The 23549-nt window shown below is 41.2% G+C and overlaps 1 protein-coding gene across 2 annotated transcripts in view; it reads right to left on the bottom strand.

Moving 5' to 3' along the window:
• Positions 1 to 23549, bottom strand: part of SLC25A12 (solute carrier family 25 member 12) — a 198025-nt gene that overhangs the window by 108895 nt on the left and 65581 nt on the right. For both annotated transcript variants that reach the window (XM_030209775.1, XM_030209776.1), the window contains exons 4-7: positions 19947 to 20062; positions 16904 to 17043; positions 7613 to 7759; positions 1312 to 1450 (exon numbers count right to left, since the gene is read on the bottom strand). In XM_030209775.1, the coding sequence (XP_030065635.1) occupies positions 1312 to 1450; positions 7613 to 7759; positions 16904 to 17043; positions 19947 to 20062 (542 nt within the window). The remainder of the gene's footprint in view (positions 1 to 1311; positions 1451 to 7612; positions 7760 to 16903; positions 17044 to 19946; positions 20063 to 23549) is intronic.

Below are 23549 nucleotides of genomic sequence, written 5' to 3'. Positions count from 1 at the left end.
GATGGACACAACCCCACCAGTCTATGGATTGATCAGCATGATGATATGGAAAGTTATGTTTTGAATGTTCTGCTGGTGATCATTGTTTTTCAAAAAGATACTGATGTATTACCATAATCTGTCATCAATAAAAATGTTGAAATATAAGAACATGGACAGCAACTTTATAGCAGAAATGAAACACAGAGCATGCACTGTGCCCATTTTATGCTTCAACTGTTTTTATTGATGATACAAGAACTGTAACAAAACCTTAATATACAACCATTGATAAAGCCATTGATATAACCTTTTGATCAAACATGTCTGTAACCTGTGTCACCAATTTGCATTTTGTAACTTTTTTCTCTCCCCCCCTTCGCCCCACAAACTACTATCGCTGTACCCGAAAGAAATTAACATCCTTTGTTAAAGTGAATAATAAAGAATAATAAAATGAAAGATTGTTGTCACTAATTTCGCACTGTGCCCATTTTTAAAAATGCCCTTCCCGAGGTAGAAGTACCTTCATGCATATATGTGGTGGTTCAAATCCATGCATAGGCACCATTTCTAATCCCGTCCCACCCATTCTCCACCCCCCTGGGAATACCAACATATACATCATTTAACAGTAGGCAGTAGGAAAATGTCTCTTACAAAACTGCCCATGGGTATGCAGGCACGAGGAGTAGGCACACTGCTAGACACTGATCTGCACATAGGCGTCCTTGGAATTGCAGTTGGGGTAGAGATATGATATACCCTGCACACACATATGTTTCCACCTTCTTCAGAGGTGGTGTACATTTATGAGATAGAATTTGTGCTACTAAGGATAGTCCTGAGAGCCTATTTTATAAAGGTACATAGGCAGTTCCGTGGCCTTATAAAAGCAGTCTTTCAGAACATGTTACATAGGTGTCGTGTTAAAAAAAATGACTTGTGTTCTCATAGTGCCTTCCTTTTACATGCATATATCCTAGGAAAATTTATAAGCACCTATTTCAGCACCTAAAACTGCAGGCAGCTGAATGGAATGGCCTTCTGGGGCTAAGCCCTGACCAGTATGTTGCCTAACGCTGCATAAGTAGCTTAGGGGAGGGGCTGGAGTTCGGTTTGTTTGGCCCTCCAATCAAAAATATTGTTTTGCAAGCTTAAGTTATTTATAAAATTACCTGCGAAGTGGCTTTACTTCTTCATAAAAAATTTAAGGTATTGGCTTACCAAATCATTTTAGTAAGCTACTAATAAAATATATCACAGTGAATTTAGGTCACTAGTTATAAACAAACACTTAAAACAGAGAGAAGTATTGCCCGCATGTATTACCTTTAGTGACTTCTACATCCTTTCTTGAGCCAGCTAGAGTGCTGTATATCTTTCGAACCAGTTCCATGTTATTCAGCAAGGAATTGAATGCATTAAAGTACGAGAAGCTGACCTGATGTGCAATGGTTCCACCTGCAGCCTAGAAAGGAAATAAAAAAAAACAAAAAACAAGGCAAGATGCTTTCTACTGAGAGAGACAGAAAACCGGTCGCAAGAAATTTCACATTCTGTCCTCTTTTAGCCAGGCTAGCAACATTTAGCAAGAGTTATAACACTTCTACAACCCAACATATAACTCAGCAATCCCCAGAATTCTGTATGCTAATTTCATTCTGAGGACATTTTTTTCCCAAAGGTGTGTACACAAGTAAACCTTTGTTTTCTGCATAAAAATAGCTGTTGAAAAATCGCATTCTCCTCAGCACTTTTTTGAACTAATGATTGATGAAAGCAGGACTTGACAAATGTTAAATCTGCATGTTCTGAGGCTTTTTCCTTTAGTTTTTTCCCCACGGCTAACTCCTGGCTCCGTTCCTTCTATCTCGCTGCTCCCTATGCCTGGAATAGACTCCCTGAGCCAGTACGTCAGGCTCAGTCTCTGGCTGTCTTCAAGTCTAGGCTTAAAGCCCACCTCTTTGCTACTGCTTTCGACTCCTAACCATGACTCTCTTACTCAACACCCTCACTTATCACCCTTACCACTGCAATTTCCCCACCCCTAGCTGTCTGTTCGTCCAATTTAGATTGTAAGCTCTGTTGAGCAGGGACTGCCTTTCATGTTAATTTATACAGCGCTGCGTAAGTCTAGTAGCGCTATAGAAATGTTTAATAGTAGTAGTAGTAGTAGTAGCACGAGTTTTAATAAATGTATCTTTTGACCTGTGGGGAGAAGAGGGTGGGATTAGCTTGGGGAAGAGAAAGTATGTACACTGATTAATTTTGAATGAAATCTCCACACATTGCACTCACTATAAAGCAGATACATACACATACCGGCAGATTTCTAAACAAACTCTGCTGGACACTTTCCTTTGAAAATAAGCTTGCATGTCTACCTGTGTACCTGCAAGCAGCTCAGGAAGTCTGAAACACGCTTCCTGTTAGTGAACACTGACTGCAAGTCAAACTATGTGGTTTGCTGTACCTGCTGCCCCTGTAATAAGCTCTATGTGGGGCAGACATCGCACCAGCTTACTGTACGCCTTATTGAATACAAAAGCATGTAAGACATGTAAGAGCACCTCACCTTTAGCATTACATTGCAACGAGCTATAACATTCTTTCACCTCCCTTAAATATCTAATACTACAGCAGATCATGGTACCGAGAGGGAGAAGAGATTTCACTAACAGGAAGAGTGTTCAGCTCCAAAAGGAACAACAATAGATACTCAGATTAGGCTCACAGGTGCCTGAAGGTTTAAATATGAGTGGAGTGGTGCCATTTTTTCTGAGGACAGCTGCCTTGTTAATATATTTGTGTCGGGGTGGCTGCTTTGACTTTAAGATGATGTCTATTTAGTATTAGCCCTTTAAGTCTGACAGCTGAGTGGTTGCTACGATTGAAGAGCGTCTGACGTTCCTCCTTTAAATGGTGAGGCACCATTTTCCCAAGCTGTCTTTTCTTATGTAAGCGGATCTTTACAGGACTGTAAGGGTATGTGGTTGAAAGATTCCCTGAAGCGCTGAAGAACTGATTTTTATGTTCTCCTTCAACCAGAACCTAATCTCGGACCGCTGGACCCTGAAGCAGACATCGAAACGTCTGGTCTGAGCTAAGCTAACTCTAAATACCTTTAAATATATTAAAGCTTAATTTTGTGAATGGTGTTTTCGCTGTCTAATGGCACTGAAGGAGGTATTTTTCTAGCCAATGATGAAGCAACCCTGCTCCAAGTGTTCTTAACGCCAGCGAGCTTCTTGAGGCTTTTTCCTCCTGCAGAGACAGTGACTCGTTGTTGTCAGCTACTATATGAGCTCCCACTAGTGTGTGTATATTTGATATTGGTTTTTGGGAAGTTCTGACCCTGCATTTGGTTTGATTTAAAATCTATTAGGACTTCAGGGGCAACAGATTACAGTAGGAGGTGACTTTAATAAATATAGCAGATATATGAATGGACAAAGATAGCATTAGTACGACCAGACAGTGAAAAGTGATGGATTGGGGGGGGGGGGGTCAGGTATTTTCTTGGGGTTTGGAATTGTTAGATGTACAGAGAATTTTACATCCTGGGGAGAGGGAATACACACCTCTCTCAAGGGCTCACGACATGCTTCGTACAGCTTTGCATCCCAGAACCCAATGGGCGATCTTTCATTCTTAACACAGACTTTTCAGGTATCGTGTTAAAGGGGGGGTGGGTACATGTCTGGCTAGATTGGTTCGAATGGCTCACGATTCTAAATTCACTCCAAATACTGAGGAGACAAATGGGAAGAGAAAGACAACAAATATAGAAATCAATAAAGGCCTTTAAATTTTATTCCACAACAGGTTGAATGAAGCTGCAATGCAGGACTTTTTTTTTTTGCAGAAGATAGATCTCCCAACGCTGAATGAATCGGATTTGGAAATGTTAAATGACCTATTAAAGTGGGAGGACATTACAAAAGCAATAGGACACCTGATGCAGATGGCCTACTGGTTCAATTTTATAAAAGATTAGGACATCAGGCTACACTAACCCTAGTGGCAGTCTTTGCAGATGCCCTCAACAAACAAGGTTTTATGTCCCAAATGAACAATCTGTTGATCATCACTATTTTAAAGCCAGGGAAGGATGTGAAGTTACTGTCATCCTATAGACCTATATCTTTACTAAATTCAGAACTAAAAATGAATGTAAAGATATAGCAAATAGAATTAACAAAGTATTGCCAAAACTTGCAGTTCAAAAACAGGCTGGCTTTGTGCAGGGTAGAACAGGCTGTCCAAATATTAGAAGTGTGCTTGTAGCAGTGTCCGAAGCTCGTTAGAAGAAATTAAATGCAGCTCTTGAGAGCCTGGATATAGAAAAGCCCTTTGATAGTGTAACAAGACCATACATGTGGATGGTATTATCTAAGGGCCTCTTTTATCAAGCTGCGTTAATGAATGGTCTTTGTCGGAATTACCACACCGGGAGCTGCTAGCGCGGCTTGATAAAAAGAGGCCCTAAATTTGAGTTTTCTGGAACAATATTGCAATAGATACAATTGTTATAAGAACAAACCAAAGCCCAAGTTTTAACAAATAGATGGGAATCCCAGCCATTGTCAACAGAAAAGGGCATAGTTTATAGTTTTGTTCTTTTGCACTTTCTATACCGCCCAAGCTAATTTGCAGATCTGGGTAGTTTACAGCCTAAAATAACAGAGAAATTGGAAAAGAACTACAATACTTGATAGGATAGGAGTTATCACTCAATAGTAGCTCATCTCACTCTAAGTTCATGAAGGGTGGACAGGGGAGACAGACAAGGCTGCCCACTTTCCCCCTCTCTGTTTTATATATGGAGCCTTTAGCACAAGATAGAGAAGTACTTGGCATAAAAATTAGATATCTGGACTTAAAAATAGCGCTAGCTGTGGACAATATAGTCTTATTCATATCTGACCCACAGCTGACTCTTCCAAGGCTTCTGGCCTGTTCTAAGTCCTTTAGCTTGTTTTCAAGATTGAGAGTTAATTAAGGGAAATCTTCAATGCTACATCTTCAAAGTCCCAGCGAGGGGCTATTTCCTTTAACTTGGGTTTAAGGGGAAACAAAATATCTGGGCTTAATTATGCCACACCACCTAAGTCAATTATATGAGCAGAATGTAAAACCATTGATAGCGGAAATGACAAAAATCAAGGTGTGGGGACAGTTTCTCTTAGTGGAAAAATACAATTAAGATGATCTTGCTACCAAAAGTGGCTATATGTCCTCCAAAACCTGCCGATTTAAGACTGCGGAAAGAGAGCTTGGAATAAAATGTCCTCCTTCCTTGGAGAGGACAGGGATTGACATCACTACAAGTCTCAAAGGAGGAGGGAGGGCTTGGGCTCCCAAATATCAACATCTACAACACAGCTTGTTCAATGCACTTGGCCGGTGACTGGCATTTTTGTAATCTTTAGCTTGAGTGCCAGATGGTAGATCCCTATGTATTGACATATATTGCATGTTAATGGGAAGAACCTTTCCCCTTCCTTACAGAATAATTTTCTCCTGCAATCTGTATGCTGAGCAGGAAACAAAGAAGAAAATACTTTGGATTGTCTAATACTTCTCCCCCTATTTACCATTGGTAGGAAATGGGAATTTTGCTCTGGGTATGCAAAATATGGGTTTCCAGGAATGGGAGCATATGGGTATACAATGGGTCAGATTGTACGTGGTAGGATCACAACTGTTCAATCCTGTGTAGATTTAAAGAGCACCCATAATTTGAGGGACCATCAAAAGTTCCAATACATGCAATTGTGTCACTAAGTAAAAGCCCTCTTGAATGAATATTCATAAGTTTGGAGACATATCGCTTTTGATCATTATTGGCAAATAGATGATGATAATAAGAGACAAGTATTACCAGGACTACATAAACAAATTATAAAACTCCTTTTCAAATAACAGTACAAAAATGGGCAAGGGACTCACGAGAGAAATACACAGCAGGGGACTTTTTACAAGGGGTTAGGGGTGGAAATTATCACATTAAAGAAAATTCAACTTTGTTGACTCATGTAGGATGCATGTATAGCCTGCGGAGTACTCTAGAGTTAGATATGCATCCTATGTGAGTCAACAAAGTTTAGGCAAATCACCATGCAAATTACATTAAGTGTGGAGCGGTACTGGGCAGACATTTCCATTGTTGGTGGACTTGTCTTGTAATTGACAGATTTTGGAATCAGTTGTGGAGACATCTAGAACGATTACTAAGGTGCACACAGAGTGCCAAATTGTGTTTGCTGGATTTGGAACTTGAGACTGAGGAATATTATTTAGTCATAAGAAAAACAAGTTTGATAGCTAAAAGATGCATATTATTGCAATGGATAGAATCGGAGCCACCCACTCTGGCACTTTGGCAATATCAAATGCATTTCTTATTGCAGATGGAACGCCTTCCATTTTTGGTAAGTAGGAGAAAAAGGTTTCTACATTTATCAAGCTGTGGACCTTATTTCTGGGCTCTTTGTCACCATGGCTGAGAAATGTGTTACTTAGGGTCCCTTTTACTATGCTGTGGGACTTTTGTAAAAAAACAAAAAAATTAAAAATAAAATCTTTTTTTTTAAATGGCTGTGGAGTAAGTATATCCATGTGCAGCATTTCCTGCCCTCTCCCTTCTGTCTCATCCAAGTGGAGCATTTCTCACTCCCACCTTTCCCCCCATCTTTGCAGTACTTTCATCTCTCTCTACCCTTCTCTCCTATCCAAGTGCAACATTTTCTCTCTCCCTCATCCCTTTATGCACATTTCCCCCCTCTTCCTTTTCTTCTATTATGTGTAGCATTCCCCCACCCTTCCGTCTAAATGCAGCATTTCCCCACCACCACATTCTATCCTACGTGTCCAGCATCTCCGCTTCCCTTCCTTCTGTTCTCCTTCCCCTCCCCCATACAGGCAAGTTTGTATGTTCACCAGCACTGCTTACATCAGGCTCTCTCTCCAGCCACTCTGAAGCTTCTTTCTTTCTTCCGCATTCTGCCCATGCAGCAACAGGAAATTGAGACAGAGGGAAGAACCCCGGGGTTTACCAGCCTGATGTAAGCAGTGCTGGTGAACACACAAGTTTGTAGATCCTGTGCACATGGGGGTGGGGGAGGAAGAAAGGGGAACAGAGGGAAGGGGAGATGCTGGACATGCAGGAGAGAACAGGGGAAGGGATAGGGAGGCAAGGAGGCAATGCCAGACTTGTGGGGAAGTGAGCCAATTTTGAGGTGGAAAAGGGGTGGCAAGACTTTTTATGGTGGCACTTGCCGTCCTGCAGTGATGCCTATGGCTGTAGTCCCTTGAAAACTAGTAACATGTTTATAGAGCTAGTAGGGGCATAGCCATAGGTGGGCCCCTCTAATATGGCATCAGGTCCACTCATTCACCTGCAGTGACCCATGCCAACAACCAGAGAACTGGAGGCAGTGTCAACATCTACACTACTTACTGCCCTACCAATGCTAACCTTGGGCCCCCACCAAAAAAAAAAATCAGTTCTGGCTACGCTACTAGAGTTAGTCTAGTAAAAAGGATTGCATAGAGTATATTTCTTGATATTAATTCTTTGTATCAAAGAAGACCAATACAGCAACCATTCAATGTATTCTTTACTTACTGAAACTAAGTTTTCTTCTACAAAGGGAGTAAGCATGTGCGGGCGAATAGTAACCATGATGTTACTAAAGTCCAGGCCAGTAATAGTACCCGTTCTGTTTTTGTCTTTCTGTGCAAAGGCCTGTCTTGCATGTTCCAGCTGCAGCTCCTGGAATCAGAAGTTAGAAATATTCTACTATTAAACAGATGTCTTATTACAGCAGTTTTCTCAAGCTTACATGAAATCATTGGTTTATATATTCCTCCAGCACCTAAGAAGAAAAGGGTAGCATTCCATGCAGATAACAAAAGCAGTGGTCATTTTAGAAACCCTATTCATTTAGAGGTGCATACACCATAATCTAGACACACATAACCTGAATACAAGCCTAAATCCAGATTTTAGAAAAGCCAAGATATACACATCCAAATCACAAAATAAGGGGGCATGATATGGGCATGTTTTGGATGGGATTAGGATAGGGCAAAAATATACATGTACATTCCCTATTTCAGAAGGGGAATGAATATTTTTGCTCCCCAACATGTCCTAGGGATATTTAGATTACTGTGAAGCACTCTGCTGGAGGGATTGATCATTCCATTCATACTCCAGTGTTTTGTTTTTTTTGTCTCCTACAAAGAAATACTGGCAAAGGATATTGAGTACTGTGACAGCTTTGGGAAACCAGATATGTATGTTTCTAAAATGGCAGACACTCACATATATGTGCTGGTGCATATAGGTGTGTGTTCTGAAATACCAACATATATGTTTATGTTGCTATGATGACCACACTGAACATAAGAACACAGATGTTCACATACTGGGAGAGCTCAAAGGTCAATCAAGCTCAGTATCCTGTTTCCAAGAGTTGGCAATCCAGGTCACAAGTACCTGGCAAGATCCCAAAATAGTAAAACAAATTTTATGCTGCTTATTCTAAAAACAAGCAGTGGATTTCCACAAGTCCATATTAATAATGGCTCATGGACTTTTCTTTCAGGAAACTATCCATACCTTTTTTAAATCCTGGTAAGCTAACTGCTTTAACCACAAATTCTCTGGCAACAAATTCCAGAGTTTAATTACACGTTGAATGAAGAAGTATTTTCTCTGGTTTGTTCTAAATTTTCTACTTTGTAGCTTCATTGTGTGCCCCCTAGTCCTAGTATTTTTGGAAAGAGTAAACTACCAATTCACCTCTACCCGTTCCACTCCACTCAGAATTTTATAGATCTCTATCATATCTCCCTTCAACCGTCTCTTCTTGATGCTGAAGAGCCCTAGCCGCTTTAGCCTTTCCTCATAGGGAAGTCGTCCCACCCCCTTTATCATTTTCATCACCCTTCTCTGTACCTTTTCTAATTCCACTATATCTTTTTTAGATGCAGTGACCAGAACTGTAAAGTATTCGAGGTGCAGTCACACTATGGAGCGATACAAAGGCATTATAACATTCTCATTTTTAATTATTCCTAACATTCTATTTTCTTTCTTAGCCGCCGCAATAAACTGAGCAACAATGACACCTAGATCTTTTTCCTGGGCAGTGACTCCTAACATGGAACTTGCATCATGTAGCTATAGTTTGGGTACCTCTTTCCCACATGCATCACTTTTCATTTGCTCACATAACCCCAATACAGGCAACCACCAAAAAGTGGCTGCTTTGGGTCTGTGTTTAACTAATAAACTTTTATTTGCACTGGTGTTCCACTGTCATTGATCTTCTTTCTGTTAACTTCTAAGTCAGCAGATCCTGATCTAAAATACTAGTGGAACTTGCCACATCCCAACCTGGATATCTCAATTCTAATTTGGATGCTCTGTAAAATGTGCCCCAATATGTATCAATAGAAGAAAATACTACTACACGTTGAGGGTAATTTTATAGCAGGGCACCTAGGTTAATTGGGCAAGAAAGCACTCCATTTCTTGCTTGTTTTATAAAGCCACATGTGTGTTTAATTGTCTTTATAAAATCCCACCAAAATTGCACCTAGATGCCAGGCATGGGCATTACATCTGTTCAAGAACAGGCCCAAATATCAATGTACTTTACATGCATATTCATGTAGATCTTGAAACTGTCCACACTCTACCAAGCACGCCTACTATACAAGCATACATCGGCTTGCACTATGCGTTAGATTTAGGTGTGACCCAATTTTATAACAGATCTTTTCCATGTGTACAGCAGTGTTTTACCTGCTGAAAAGATTTATAATTTTATAAAGCTCCACAGTTTAAGTACAGAAAGCTTTACAAGAGATGGCGACATTAACACAGTGAAGGCTCCCCAGATTTAACACACACTGTTTTAGCTACTAGTGTCCACTGCTGGTCTCCAGTAGCAACTGTCACTAACACCACCACAACAAACAAGGAGAAAATCCCTACAGTATACTACAGAAAGTAGGAACAGTAGGGATGGGATGCTGACCGACCAAAGAACCACATGAATCCAGAGGTTGATTAAAGCAATAATTTATTGAACGGCACGGTACATCCAAACTCAACATGGACCGTGTTCAGCAATGGAATTGCCTGCCTCAGGAGACAAGTATCTTCAGAATGTCCAAAACGTTGAAGACACAACATCCACAAAAACGATGTCCACGGACATAAATACCCCCAACGTGTAATATGTATTTGCTCCTATTTCTGCTTTCTATAGCAACTGTTACTGCCATCCTTCAATATAAATAAAAACCAGAGGCACCCCAGCACTATGCCACTGCTTCTTTCAGCATGACACAAAATTGCATAAGAAATTTTGTGTTTCTGTGAAATTCTGCATCAGTGCCACACTGGGACAGGCCAAAGGTTCATCAAGCCCAGCATCCTATTTCCAACAGTGGCCAATCCAGGTCACAAATACCTGGCAAGATCCCAAAAGAGTACAAAACATTTTATGCTGCTTATCCCAAAAATAGTGGATTTTCCCCAAGTCCAATTTAATAATGGTCTATGGACTTTTCCTTTAGGAAGTCATTCAAACCTTTTTTAAATTCTGCTTAGCTAACCACCTTTACCACACTCTCTGGCAATGAATTCCAGAGTTTAATTACATGTTGAGTGAAGAAAACTTTTCTCTGATTTGTTTTAAATTTGCCACTCTGTAGCTTCATTGCATGCCCCCTAGTCCTAGTATTTTTGGAAAGCGTAAACAGACGCTTCACGTCTACCTGTTCCTCTCCACTCATTATTTTATAGAACTCTAACATATCTCCCGTCAGCCGTCTTGTCTCCAAGCTGAAGAGCCCCAGCCGCTTTAGCCTTTCCTCATAGGGAAGTCATCCCATCCCATTTATTTATTTGTTGCATTTGTATCCCACATTTTCCCACCTATTTGCAGGCTCAATGTGGCTTACAATGCTCTGTTATGGCGTTCACCATTCCAGAGTAGGAGATAACAATTGGTGTTACATAAAGATCATGGATGACATAATAGCGTTGGATGAACAGATATAGGAAGAAAACAATTCAGAATAAAGTAACGTGATGATGTGTTACATTTCTTGATCGTTGTGGTATGCCTTGTTGAAGAGATAGGTCTTCAGAGATTTACAAAAGTTGGTTAGTTCGTAGATTGTTTTTAGGGTAAGCGGTAATGCATTCCACAACTGAGTACAAATGTAGGAAAAGCTGGACGCATGTGTGAGTCTGTATTTTACCCTTTACAGCTAGGGAAGTGAAGATTAAGGAATGTGCGGGATGATCTTTTAGCATTCCTGGGTGGCAAGTCAACCAGGTCTAGCATGTATGTCGGAGCATCTCTGTGAATCACTTTATGAACTAGAGTGCATACCTTAACGCAATACGTTCTTTAAGTGGAAGCCAGTGTAATTTTTCTCTTAGGGGTTTTGCACTTTCATATTTTGTTTTCTAAATATAAGTCTGGCTGCAGTGTTCTGAGCTGTTTGAAGTTTCTTGATAATTTGTTCTTTGCAACCAGCGTAGAGTGCATTACAATAATCTAGGTGACTCAGCACCATTGACTGTATCAGATTGCGAAAGATGGTCCTTGGGAAGAAAGATCTTACTCTTTTAAGTTTCCACATCGAATGGAACATCTTCTTAGTAGTATTCTTCACATGACTTTCAAGTGTAAAGTTTCGATCGATAGTCACTCCAAGAATTTTCAGGGTGTCTGAAACGGGAAGGGAGAAGTTTGGTGTGGTTATGGTGGTGAATTTGCTCGTGTTGTGTTGTGAAGTAAGTATGAGACGTGTTTTTTCGGCGTTAAGTTTCAACTGAAATGCATCCGCCCATGAATGCATGATTTGGAAGCTTTGGTTGATGTCGTTGGTGATTTCTTTTAAATCATGTTTGAACGGGATGTAGATCGTGACGTCATCTGCGTATATGTGTGGGTTGAGGTTCTGGTTGGATAGTAACCTGGCCAAGGGTGTCATCATTATGTTGAAGAGGGTCAGCGAGAGGGGAGATCCTTGAGGGAATCCACATTCAGGTATCCATGGATTTGATGTATTCGAGTTAGCTATAACTTGGTATGATCTTGTGGTCAAGAAACCTCTAAACCAATTAAGAACGTTACCTCCAACTCCAAAGTATTCTAGGATGTGTAGTAGTATTCCATGGTCAACCATGTCAAAAGCACTGGACATGTCGAATTTTAGTATTTTGTTGCCAGTTGCGATAGCTTGTTTAAATTTAGTCAGAAGAGTAACTAGAACTGTTTCGGTGCTGTGGTTAGACCGAAATCCTGATTGGGAGTTGTGAAGTATTGAAAATTTATTTAAGTACTTGGTGAGCTGTTCGGTCACCATACCTTCCGTTAGTTTGTTTATCAGAGGAATTGATGCTACCGGGCAGTAGTTGGTTAATTCACTTGTGTTTTTCTTTGCGTCTTTAGGTATAGGGGTGAGTAGAATATTTCCTTTGTCCTTTTGGAAAAGTCCATTTTTTAGCATATAGTTCAAATGTTTCGTAAGTTCTGATATGAGTTGCTGAGGGGCAAACTTTATAAGGTTATTAGGGCATATGTCTATTTTACAGTGGGACTTGGCGTATCTTTTGAGCGCTCGTCACCCTTCTCTGTACCTTTTCTAATTCCACTATATCTTTTTTGAGACGTGACGGCCAGAATTGAACACAATATTCACGGTGCAGTCGCACCATGGACCAATACAAAAGCAATATAGCGTCCTCACTTTTGTTTTCCATTCCTTTCCTAATAATACCTAACATTCTATTTGCTTTCTTAGCTGCCGCAGCACACTCAGCAGAAGGTTTCAACGTATCATCGACGACGACACCTAGATCCCTTTCTTGGTCGGTGACTCCTAAGCCTACCTCTTAAGACATTTATCAGGGCATGTCACAAAGGCCAAGAGGAGTTGGACGGAGATATTATTTTCCATATCCAAGACACATACTGTGATTCCCTAAACATTTTGGTTTTGTATGTATTCTATACCAAATCTGTAGATGTCAGGGGTTCCACAAGGATGATAGAAGTGGGGGGTTTGGGGGGGGGGAGGGGGGAGGGTGGAGAAATTCACATTTCCCACTAGTACATATTTACAAGTACACCACCTAATAACGTTTTGGTTTTGTATTCAATCAGCACCAAACTTTCAGGACATTTCAGGAAGACATGACAATTCTGACAGTAATTGTTTTTTGATTCACATATTCCATGAATATGCATATGCAACTACACCACCTAATAACTTTTCAGTTTGCATATGATCTACACCAAATATTTTGCTCAAGAAAGGAGGAGAGATATCACAACAAAATTAATTTTAGAGCAATCCTTTAATTGCAGAAATAAACATATGGAATTATGCCACCTGATAACTTCCCAAATTTTCAGATGTCATAATAGTGGCCAAGAGGAGTCACACAGGTAAGAATGTGTAAGCAGGTGCTCACATGTTCCAAGAAGTAGATTCCCTTAGTTCTGTATGGAACTTCTAGCTTTTTTTTTTTTTTTTTAAATATCTTCAAGACCTTCCTGGACTGGATCAACTTGCTAATGCTACCTCAACACTATAGGGTACTCAGAAGAAATGGTCAAATATCAATGTCCTCTTCATGTCGAGCTAGCAGATTTTCCTTCTTAGCACCGATGGGATGATGCACTATAGCTAGCTGAGGTATCATCCAATGCCAGTCCTCATTCTTAACAGACTTGTGAGATGTATGCTTTGGACTAGCACATCATCTTCTGAAGTCTCTTCTTTTCTTTTACCTCATTGTCATGGAGTTCAGATGCTCTCCAGCTTCTGCCCACAAAAATGTCCCAGGCCTCCATTCATACAGGTTTGCAACAAGAAGGTTGAACTAGAGGAAAAGTCTGTGCAGTGTGTAAACACCATTTAGCTCACAGACACTACTAGGATACAAAGAGGGGCATAATCGAACAGAAACGCCTATCTCCATGGGCGTTTATCTCCGAGAACGGGTCCGTGAAGGGGCGGACCGAATCATATTTTCGAAAAAACATGGACGTTTATCTTTTTTTGAGCTGGGCGTTTTTGTTTTTCAGCGATAATGGAAACCGAAAACGTCCAGCTCAAAAACGAATAACTCCAAGACATTTATTCGTGGGAGGGGCCAGGATTCGTACTGCACCGGTCCACCTCACATGCCAGGACACCAACCGGGCACCCTAGGGGGCACTTTTACAAAAAAAAAAAAAAAGGTAAAACAGCTCCCAGGTGCATAGCACCCTTCCCTTGTGTGTTGAGCCCCCTAAATCCCCCTCAAAACCCACTGCCCACAAGTCTACACCATTACTATAGCCCTAAGGGGTGAAGGGGGGCACCTACAAGTGGGTACAGTGGGTTTGGGGGGCGGTTTGGATGGCTCCCATTTACCAGCACAAGTGTAACAGGTGGGGGGGGGGGATGAGCCTGGGTCCACCTGCCTGAAGTCCACTGCTCCAGTGACCTGCATACTGCTGCCATGGAGGTGGGTATGACATTTGAGGGTGAAAATAAAAAGTTGTGAAACGGCATATTTTGTGGTGGGAGGGGGTTCGTGACCACTGGGGGAGTCAGGGGAGGTCATCCCCGATTCCCTCCAGTGGTCATCTGGTCATTTAGGGCACTTTTTGGGGCCTTATTCGTGGAAAAACAGGGTCCAGGAAAAGTGCCCTAAATTCTCGCTAAAAACGCATATTTTTTTTTCCATTATCGGCGAAAGGCGCCCATCTCTGATCGGCAGATAACCACGCCCCAGTTCCGCCTTCACCACGCCTTCGACACGCCCCCATCAATGTTGTCCGCATCCGCGACGGAGTGCAGTTGAAAACGTCCAAATTCGGCTTTTGATTATACCGCTTTATTCGTTTTTGGGAGATAAACGTCTATCTCCCGATTTGGGTCACAATATAGGCGTTTTTCTCTTTCGATTATAAGCAGGAAAGTGTTATGGGTTACTAGTTATGCTAACGGGTTTCATGTGCTATTGAGCATATCTTTTAGCACATACCAGGAAATTTAGTGCACCAAGGGCTCTGTTTACTAAGGTGTGCTATAATTTTTAGCACGTGCACAAAATTAGCGAGCGCTGTGTAGGCACCATAGGAATATAGTGGGCACTCTCACAGTTAGCAAGCGCTAATGGTTACGCATGCTAAAAGCACTAACGCGCCTCTAGCGCAGCTTAGTAAACGGGGCCCCAAGTGACATTTTAACATGCACATTACATTTATTTTAGTAGATAAGTTTACTATTTAGCCTGAGTTTTAGTGTATAGTCCTACAATATACAGACATTTTTTTATATTGCCCTCAAAAATCATAGAATGGGGAGCAATTCTTCAAGCAAAAGTGCTTATCAAAGATGTTCAATATAGAAGCTTATTTCTTTCTGGTCTTCTCTTTTGTTCTTATTCTTAGATCTTTGTATATATATATAATTTCTTACATTTTTACACTTTTTTAGAATAAAATATATGTAACACATAATCACTTTGACCTGCTCTTCAGAATAAGGCAGTATAGCAAATAAACGGTAAACATAAAAAAAATTAGAACTTTCCTTCCCCGAGTCCACTCTTCAGTAGTTTATTTGTACTTTGCATGTATCTGTTGGATGCTTGAATGGGAATTTTTTTGTTTGTTTTTGGGGTTGAGATTGCTTTTCTCTCCTACTTCTTTACTATCCACAGCTCCCAGGATTGAATCTCACACCATCTGAATTATTTAAGCTATCCAAGGATTTTTTTCCCCACGTTTTATATTTCTCAATCCCTCGAACATATTCAGCAGGGTCACTGCATTGAACACACTGGGCTGGGGGGCTATTTAGTCCTTCAAAACTTTACTACCACAATGACCCCCACTGCCTAGGGACTGAATTCTGCCTTTGTACCGTCTCCAGTCCTCTCTGATAAGGGGAAAGGAAGTTCTGAGCCAGGAACTGAACCAGTGACTTTCCACATGGTAGTGCACATCAATTACCATCTGAACCACTTGGGCAGCCTGCTTCCACAGGATTCGGGTAAGAATCAGCAACCCTAATTGCTTGTTTGCAAAATGGTGGGGTTAACTACTGAACCCTTTAAATCCATATTGTGCCACATAAAACAAATTAAAAAATCGGAACAAAAAGGGCAAATTTTACCAACTTTGGTTACATATCAACCAACTTTATAAAGTTTAAAATAAAAGCCGCAGTGGGACTTTTTTAAAAAATTAATATTTTATTAATTTTTTCATGAAAAATTATTCACTAAAGAAAACAGCACAATATTCAAGATGCAAAGACAAACTCAAACAGATCCTGACCCCAACAGAGATATTCATCCAGATAAAGATAATCATAAGAACTCAAAAGAGGAAGATCACATATTGAAGAGTAGACATCTTATAGCTAACAGCCTAAAGGTGGATATGAAGCAGTGCACTTCCTCACCGACACACAGGGTCATGAAACTGAAAACACAGTGACTGAAAAACCACACAGCGTACTAATGTAGTCTGACCTCTTCAGCTTCCCAAAAAGCCACCTAAACTAGTATGATACTGTCTTAATTAGAAATGTGGCTCATGAATGTAGTGGTTGGAACATAAGGACAGTGCTAGGTAGACTTCTATGGTCTATGCTCTAGAAATGCCAAGATCAAGTATTTTATACCACATTCATTGCTGTTTAATTGATAATGAGTATGACTGTTGGGCAGACTGGATGGACTGTTCAGGTCTTTATCTGCTGTCATCTACTATGTTACATTCACACATGCCAATGGTGCTATAAATGCAGAACAAAGAAACAACATTTTCTTCTGGTCATATAACAGGGGGGAAAAAACAGAAAAATGACAACTAACCTTTAGAAACTGAGTGAATTCTGAGTAAGAAAGATTCTTCTTCCTGTTATGTCCAAAATGCAGTCGGATAAATTCACAATCCCAGTTAAAAGGGATATGATGGTGAATAGTAGTCTGTCCAAAAATCTCTTTCACATTTTCTAGTGGAAAAATACATATGTAGATAAGTTTTGAGGGAAATATTTCAACTCTTATTTCTGTGCCACTGACAAAAGAAGAGAAATATAGCAGTTTTAAGAACCATCCGTTACATTTTCTGAAGTTTCCTTCTGCACCCAAATGTTGACCATGGGTAGGGTCCAGTGCATAAATATGGACAGAAAATACACATATGAATTTAGGGCACTTTTACTAAAGCTTAGTGTGCACTAATGGGATTAGTGTGCAGCACTAATGCTGCGTGTCCTATATCTATGGGCCACGTGGCACTTAAGGCATGCTAATGTCAATTAGTACGCGCGCTAGCTATGCTTTAGTAAAAGGGAGCCTTGATTTTTTTTTTTAATAAACCTGCTCAATTTGAGGTTTTCCATTTTCTAAAGTTTTCAGTTATCAGATGGAAGCAGTTGAGAAAGGAAGAAATCTATGTCTTTGCTATTTTTCATAGAGCACTTGGGCCACCTTCAAAACAAGCCCTTAATACAAATTTAGGATGCACATGCCAAAAGGCTTTAGGTGTGGACATTTTCAGTTTGAGTATTTGAAGAAAAGGCAGCAGTCACAGATTTAAAGCTTGAATTTAATTTGTTCTTTTGAAAAAAACAAAACAGTCATTCCACCTTTTTTTTCTTTTGGGCTAGAAATTTCCTTCTGCTTAAGGTTCACAGCTGGGCTAAGGCACACAGAAATTCAGGCTCAGATGCCTGGGGTCCCCTCCCGTCTTATGCAGCCATTACTATGAACAGTCTCTCTGGCAGAGGGGCACAAACCACGATCCCTCAGGAAGCTGGCACAATGACCACTTTTGACCTGTCAGCAGGTGACACTGTTGCACAATGAGCAAGACGCCTTCCACTGACAGCCATAAATGCCCGAGAATCAAACCTGGATCACCATCAGGCTGCTCCCACCCCCTTATTTTAATATATATATATATATATATATATATATATATATATATATATATATATATAAAATACATACAGTGCAATCCGCTTAGGTGCAAGGATCTGGGACCAAAGAAATACATGCAGTTAACTGGAGCGTGCACTTAACCATTGTAAGCCAAAGAAGCTTGACATCTGATAAACATATGTACAGTACTGTTTATTATACGTACGGTATACAGTCTCCGTTAACTGACGTTATACAGTCTTCGTTAACTGACGTTAGGCTTACTTGAAGTAATCAGTTATAGTCCTCTGTACACTCTTGTGTCTGTGAGTTCCATAGACTATGTCTGCCAGACGGTAAAAACTGTCATAGCACTGGCATTCAGTGGTCTCCAGATAAGCCCGCACGGAGTTGAGACTCTCCAGCGCGCTTGCAAAAGTGACAGGAGGTTGTTGAATTTCGTCAGCATGTGCCTCGCTGCTCATTTCATCATCTGTTTCATCATCAGCCGTTGCCTGCGTGTAGGCGCATATCTCAACATCAGTGCTGTCGTCAGCTGTTTGTAGATCGTAATCAACAGCTACGTAGTGTTGAAACTCCTCTTCAGTAACACCGGCTGGGATGTCAATAGCCTGTACATCTGATGCGTTTGCAACAGCTGCATCCTTAACAAAGCTCGCCCGCTTGTAGCAGTTCACAATGGTTGCCTGTGTAACATGATTCCAGGCTTCTTTCTGTATATGTAGGGAATCCAACAGTGATAGATTACGAGTCAATTCAACAGTACGTTTATCCTTGCCAGTCTGGTCATCCATAACGCTCATCAGACGACGTAGCACAAAAGCCCGATAATGTTGTTTGAAATTGGCTATTATAATGTTTGCTCTTTCCAATGACGAGGGGTTCCAACTTCACACTCCCATCCATATTGCAGCAAAGGAGGATCGTCAGTCAGTCCTTCGACGTTTTACTTCCTGTAGTTTCGGCTTGTTTGAATGCAAGTGTTCCATCAGGAATCGCTTGCCAATAGAGACCGTTTTCGTCAGCATCGAAAATGTCACGAGGTGCAAACTCGTTCAAGATGGTAAGAAGAACTGAAACAACCCAATTTTCAGCACCAAAGTCATCAGTGTCTTGTTTTTCACCATGCTGTTTCTTGAATTTTATGCTGTTCCTCTCCTTCCATCTTTCCAACCATCCAACAGTGGCTTTGAATTCAGTTAGTCCAAGACTTTCAGCTAGCTGATTAGCTTTCTCCATAAGCAGTGGACCAATGACAGGAAACTGTCTGCTCCTGACATGAGAAAACCACCAATGAAGAGCATCTTCTACATCCTCAGCTTTTCCCGCCCATTTATGTTTCCGGTGTGGATTTGTATTGTTTTGCCAGTCTTCCAGAAGCTGGTCTTTCTGCTTCAAGATACGTGAAATTTGACTGGGATTGACACCATATTCTTTAGCAATAGATGCTTGACTTTGTTTGTTTTCTAATTTTTTAAGAACTTCTATTCGTTCAGCCAGTGTTAAAGTCTTACAGTTGCGTGACGACGACTCCAGTGTACACTCTAACAACATTCTTTCGCTTCTTCTGCCTGTGGCAGTTAACCGAGATTTCAAATTTACTGCCCCTTTGTCACGCACCAATCAGCTTCCATATTCCGTGCGTGCGCTTATGCAGAGTCTTTCCTGCAGAGGAGCGGTCTTAAACCATGCGTATAAGCAAATCTTGCACTTATCAGTGGTGCACTAAACCAAAGTTTGTCCCCATAGAAATTGATGGCGCCAAAAACGGGACGGCATGCAGTTAAACAGAGCATGCGCTTATTCGACATGCACTTAAATGGAGTGCACTGTATATATATAAAAAATTCCAAACCAATGTTTTTGGCCCTGCTGCTTTTTGATGATAGATATCTTGTATCAATCTGCTTTTTTTTCTGCTAACATTAGAATTTATGCATTCAGTTAATTTTTTTTTACATTTTCTTACCAAATGTTACTTCTGCGGTTCCACTTTTGTCAAACAACTGAAAAGCTACAATAAACATAGCATCCGGGGAGCAAAGAACCGACTCAAATGCCAAAAACTCTTGATAGGAGATCAACCTACAAAGGCAAAGAAACACAGTTAAGTATTTTTCTACCAGTAACTGTTCCACTCCACGGTAAGAGTTCCTGGAAGAACTGCATGATGCTGGACAAGCTATCTGGGACTAGGAGCACTGCAGAAGTGGTGTTCACAGCTCCCAGTCCCATCTGAACTTGCCAAGATGACCAGGGAAGAATGATACTAAACCAGTTTAGTAGTGATAAACCAATTCCAATATCAGCAAGTCTACAAAGGAATACTTAGTGACTCATTTTATCAGGGGGGCACGACTATTAGGCCACCTGAGGCGGGGGCCTCAGGCAGTACTCTTTCGGGAGCATCTCCCCCCCTTCCTTCTTCCACCCTGTTCCCTGAGTTTATCTTCTTTATGTTCCAAAAGCCAGCGGTAGCAGATGCAATTCCCATACGATACCCTGCTGCCAGCACCCGCCTCTTCTCTTTACGGCGGCTGCCTCTCTTGATGTAACTTCCTGTTTCCTCAGAGGCAGCTGCAGTAGAGAAAAGGCTGGTGCCAGTGGCAGTGCAGCATATGGGAATCACTGCTGCCGCCGGCTTTTGGAATATGAAGAAAGAAGGTAAACTAGGGGAACTGGGTGGAGAAAGGAAGGGGGAGATGCCAGAACTTGGCCGAGGAGGGGGCAGCATCTCAGCCTTGCCTCAGACAGCATCTTGCCATGGGCTGCCCCTGCACTGTATCAAATGCTGCATAAAACACTCAACCTAGTTCCTCCAGACCATGAAGTAGAAAATCATAAACAGATAATAATAAAGGTCACACACTGATGGACATCCAGTACCTCATGCTATGTATGATTTATTGTTTGCCATATGAATGGCTTTAACAGGATTTACAGGTTACAAATAAGATGCTTGGGAATTTATACCACAAGGAGAGGATGATGGACCAAAAGGAAAAAAAATAAAGGTGCCTGTTTACTAACATACAGCAATGTACAATAATTAGGAGAGAGATTGCATGGATGGTAAGTGCATCCATGCCACCTGCCAATGCACTTACCATGGTTCTCTGCGTTAAGGGGAAAATTCTATAAATGGTGCTCAAAATTCAGTACTGAAAAAAAAAATCTGTGCTGAACAGTATTCTATAACAGGCATTCTGGGATTGACACACATCGCACTGTGATTCACACTCAACTTTGAGCGCGAAGAGATACACCAACTGAAACCAGGTGTAAATCCCAGTGTGTAAGTTAGGCACGGATACCCCAAATTCTATAACACTGTGCACATTTTAAGGGCATGCCCCTGGCCTGCCCATGCCCCTCTCATGGCCACACCCCCTTTGAAGATCCACCCAGAACACATATGCACTATTCTATAAATGGATGCGTAAATGTGATTTCACACAGAACTGACGTTCCTACCCCATTTTGGTGCCTTGCATACGCTAGAATGCTTTTTCCATGCAAAACATTTGGTGCAGAAGTAGCGCCTAATGTTCGGTGCCATAAACAGAATTTCCCTCCAACCCCCAATAGGGTTTGGTGACTTGCCCAGAGTCACAGCCCTCTGCACTAATCATTAAGCCATTCCTCCACTAGGGGTCAAGCTGTCAATCTGGAATGTAGTACAGAAGATATTAGCAAAACTAAAACCCCAGGACACTGAAGAAATTAACAGAGGTACCCTGACCGTATTCCTTACATCTCTGCTACTGTGAAGTTATCACTGAAAAAACTCAGGAGATTCCAAGAGACTAAAAAACAGGTCATGTACTACTGCATCTGGATGGGAACAAAGAGGAAGCAAAAACCTACAGAAATGTTAGGGTGAAATTAGTAACAGGCAAAATGATGAAAATGTTATGAAACAAAAGGATAATGCATTATCTTGAAATCAGTAAATTGCAGGATCCTAAGTAATTTGATTTATAAAAGGAAACATCTTGCCAAACTTGATGACTGCTCTGGCAGATGAGGACTATCTGGATTTCAGTAACATTTTTGAGACAGTTCCAAAAGACGTGGAAGGGCATTTTTGATATGACGTCTAAATCTGATTTTGGATGTGTTGCTGAAAATGTCCCAAAATGAAGTGGTGAACATAGTGATTTTTGAACCAGAAACATGTCTATCTTTTTGTTTGAAAAATGGCCATTTCCTAGACGTTTTGTGCTCAGTGCATTTTTCTTTTGTGACCATTTTTGAAAAAAAAATAAAAAGTCCAAAAGGAAAAACACACAAAAACAAGCCATTGGGACATAGGAAGGGCCAGCATTCTTAGCAGACAGGTCACACAGATATCCTAGCAGGGCAATGGGGCACCCTAGGGAGACTATACATAAAAGGTCCCAGGTACACATCTCACCGCTACCCCCTTATACATAGTAACATAGTAGATGACAGCAGAAAAAGACCTGCATGGTCCATCCAGTATGCCCAACAAGATAAACTCATATGTGGCACAGACCGTAGAAGTCTGCCTAGCACTAGCCCTGTCTCCCAACCACCAGCTCTGGCACAGACCGTACAAGTCTGCCCAGCACTATCCCCGCCTCCCAACCACCAGTCCCACCTCCCACCACCGGCTCTGGCACAGACCGTATAAGTCTGCCCAGCACTATCCCCGCCTCCCACCACCGGCTCTGCCACCCAATCTTGACAGAGCCGGTGGTGGTGTATGGTGAGCACTCCAAACCCACCAAAAACTTACTGTATCCAACTGTACGCCACAACAGTAGCCCTTATGGCTACAGGTGTCACCTTTATATGGGTACAGTAGGTTTTTGAGGGCTCAAATTTTCCATCACAAGTGTAACAATTAGAGTAGGATATGGGCCTGGGTCTCCTTCTCTACAGTGAACTGCACCGACTACTAGACTACTCCAGGGACCTGCTTTCTACTCTAATAGGACTGGCCATAACATCTGACACTGTCATAGAAACTAGTATGTATTGCTTCTTTCACATCTCTGAGGGGTGGAAGGGGGTCAGTGACCACTGGAAGGGTCATGCCTTAATCCCTCCAGTGGTCCTCTGGTCATTTAGGGGACCTTTTTATTATTTAGTTGTGATTGAAACAGGTCTAGATCAAAACATTTAACTTTTAGCCCTGGACGTTTTTGCTTGGCAGAAAAAGTCCAAGTTTTGGGAATGCCCACATCCTGCCCCTAACATGCCCTCTTATGATTTGGGTGCACTGCAAATGAACTGCATAGAAAAAAGTCTTAATATGTTTCAAAAATAGCTATTTGGATGTTTTGGATTTTTAAAAAAAATAGCCATCTGCCACTTAGCCTAGTGGTTAGTGCAGTGGACTTTGATCCTGGGGAACTGAGTTCGATTCCCACTGCAGCTCCTTGTGACTCTGGGCAAGTCACTTAACCCTCCATTGCCCTTGGTACAAAATAAGTACCTGAATATATGTAAACCACTTTGAATGTAGTTGCAAAAACCTCAGAAAGGCAGTATATCAAGTCCCATTTCCCTTTTTTGGACGGGTTTTCTGTTTCAAAAATTAACT

The sequence above is a fragment of the Microcaecilia unicolor genome, chromosome 7, assembly GCF_901765095.1.
Source record: "Microcaecilia unicolor chromosome 7, aMicUni1.1, whole genome shotgun sequence".
NCBI lineage: Eukaryota > Metazoa > Chordata > Amphibia > Gymnophiona > Siphonopidae > Microcaecilia > Microcaecilia unicolor.
This window is presented reverse-complemented; position numbering and strand designations above follow the sequence as displayed.